This window comes from Diospyros lotus, chromosome 14 (genome assembly GCF_014633365.1).
Source record: "Diospyros lotus cultivar Yz01 chromosome 14, ASM1463336v1, whole genome shotgun sequence".
NCBI lineage: Eukaryota > Viridiplantae > Streptophyta > Magnoliopsida > Ericales > Ebenaceae > Diospyros > Diospyros lotus.
The window spans coordinates 21,027,354-21,028,875 of NC_068351.1; the positions used below are offsets into that span (position 1 = coordinate 21,027,354).

Below are 1,522 nucleotides of genomic sequence, written 5' to 3' on the forward strand. Positions count from 1 at the left end.
TGATATGATATTTATTTAAATTTCTCATTAAGTCTTCCTAAATTCAATTTTTTTCTTTCTGTTTTGCTTCTACACCAAGAAGATAACAAAGTAATTTGGTACCTACACCAATTTCTTGATGTTGGCAAGGAAGACGTTCAAAATTTTCCAATGCATTCACATTTAGACATGAGCCCCTAGCTAGGGTACTCAGACCTAACTCAGACCTGGTGGTCAGGTGACTATACTCTTCACACCAATTGTCATGGATTAAATTTTATTGAGACATGAACTCGTTAATTTTTGTCAGTCTAGTTGATTTACGTGGTTTATGGGTTATTATACGAACTTGAGATTTTACCCAGTATGCATTTAAAAGGTAAGTGTATCCCATCACTCTTGTCTTTAAAAAAAAAAAAATAATTACCATATAAGATGGAAATGGATCAAGAAGGCCAGGAAATTATTTTATTGATGGGAGAAAGCAACATTAGAGGCTTATTGCAAGCAAAAGGATGGAACAAAAAAATCAAGACAAACGACTTGCGACAGCCAGAATAGTACTGCAAAGGCCTTCCATCTTCTTATTGGCCTGTTGCAGCTCCCGCGCCTCCGCCGGTGGCTCCTCAAAGCCGTCTTCGCAAGTGTCCGGCCCGTCCAAGGCGGCGGAGGCCCTTGTCCTCAGCCCAAGAATATCCCCAGACTTCAAGGCTTGCCTCGCCTCCTCAAGGTTTGTCACCGTGTCGTCATAGTTCTCCTCGCATGTCTCGTACCGCCCTTTTACTTTCGGATCACTCGCTTTTTTCACAAGCGACACGACGAGCTTAGATGTCTCTTTGGCAAACTTCTCTGCGCTGTCAATGGCGATCAGGCCGAGGCCCTTGAGGTCTGCTTTGTTTGAGCGATGATCGCCTTTCAGAACCTCCAAGCATAGGGGAGGGTTCTGGGTTTTCGAACAGACATCCTCGATGAGAGTGGCTGTAGCTCTCGATGAGAGGCTGAAGAAAACAAATAGTAGCAGTGAAGCAGGAAACAATGAAGATGTCTTGCGTAAAGAATAAGCCATTTCTACAACTTTGAGACTTCTGTAATTTTGTTCTCGTCTTTGCTAATTGCTATGCGGTGCTTCCCCATGGTTGCCCTTGTTGTTTATATAGAGCTTCAAGGAGCGAGTTTATGGCAAGACAATAACTAGGGTTGACCGAGATTTCATGGGTGATTTGATTGCAGATATTGCATCCACATATTGTTCGTATCTAAATTCAGTAACAAATTTCCCTGTACTGCTCTGCACGTGTATTTTTGGTTTCTAAATTTAGTAACAAGTTTCCTTGTTCTACACGTGTATTTGGCTAATTGGCCATTCTTTTGGCTCCACCCAATAAATGAGTCCAACTCTTCGAGCATTATCCCTTGCCTTGTTTGGTGATTAGGTCCATCGGACTTTGGGATTAATTTGTCCCACCACTCCCCCGGGAAGAATTAGTCCAATACCTCTAATGACAAAAATGCCCCTTCACTGTAATTGAAGAAAGCTATGATT

The 1,522-nt window shown here is 42.2% G+C and overlaps 1 protein-coding gene across 1 annotated transcript; it reads right to left on the reverse strand.

Moving 5' to 3' along the window:
• Positions 1–508: 508 nt before the first annotated feature.
• Positions 509–1,176, reverse strand: LOC127790937 (pectinesterase inhibitor-like). The gene has a single exon (XM_052320670.1). It carries the CDS (start codon positions 1,043–1,045, stop codon positions 509–511), a length of 537 nt encoding a protein of 178 aa, XP_052176630.1. The 5' UTR covers positions 1,046–1,176.
• Positions 1,177–1,522: the final 346 nt, after the last annotated feature.

What these genes read in the sequence shown, in the direction of transcription:
- LOC127790937 (XM_052320670.1), bottom strand. Translation starts at nt 1,045, where the DNA reads ATGGCTTATTCTTTACGCAAGACATCTTCATTGTTTCCTGCTTCACTG.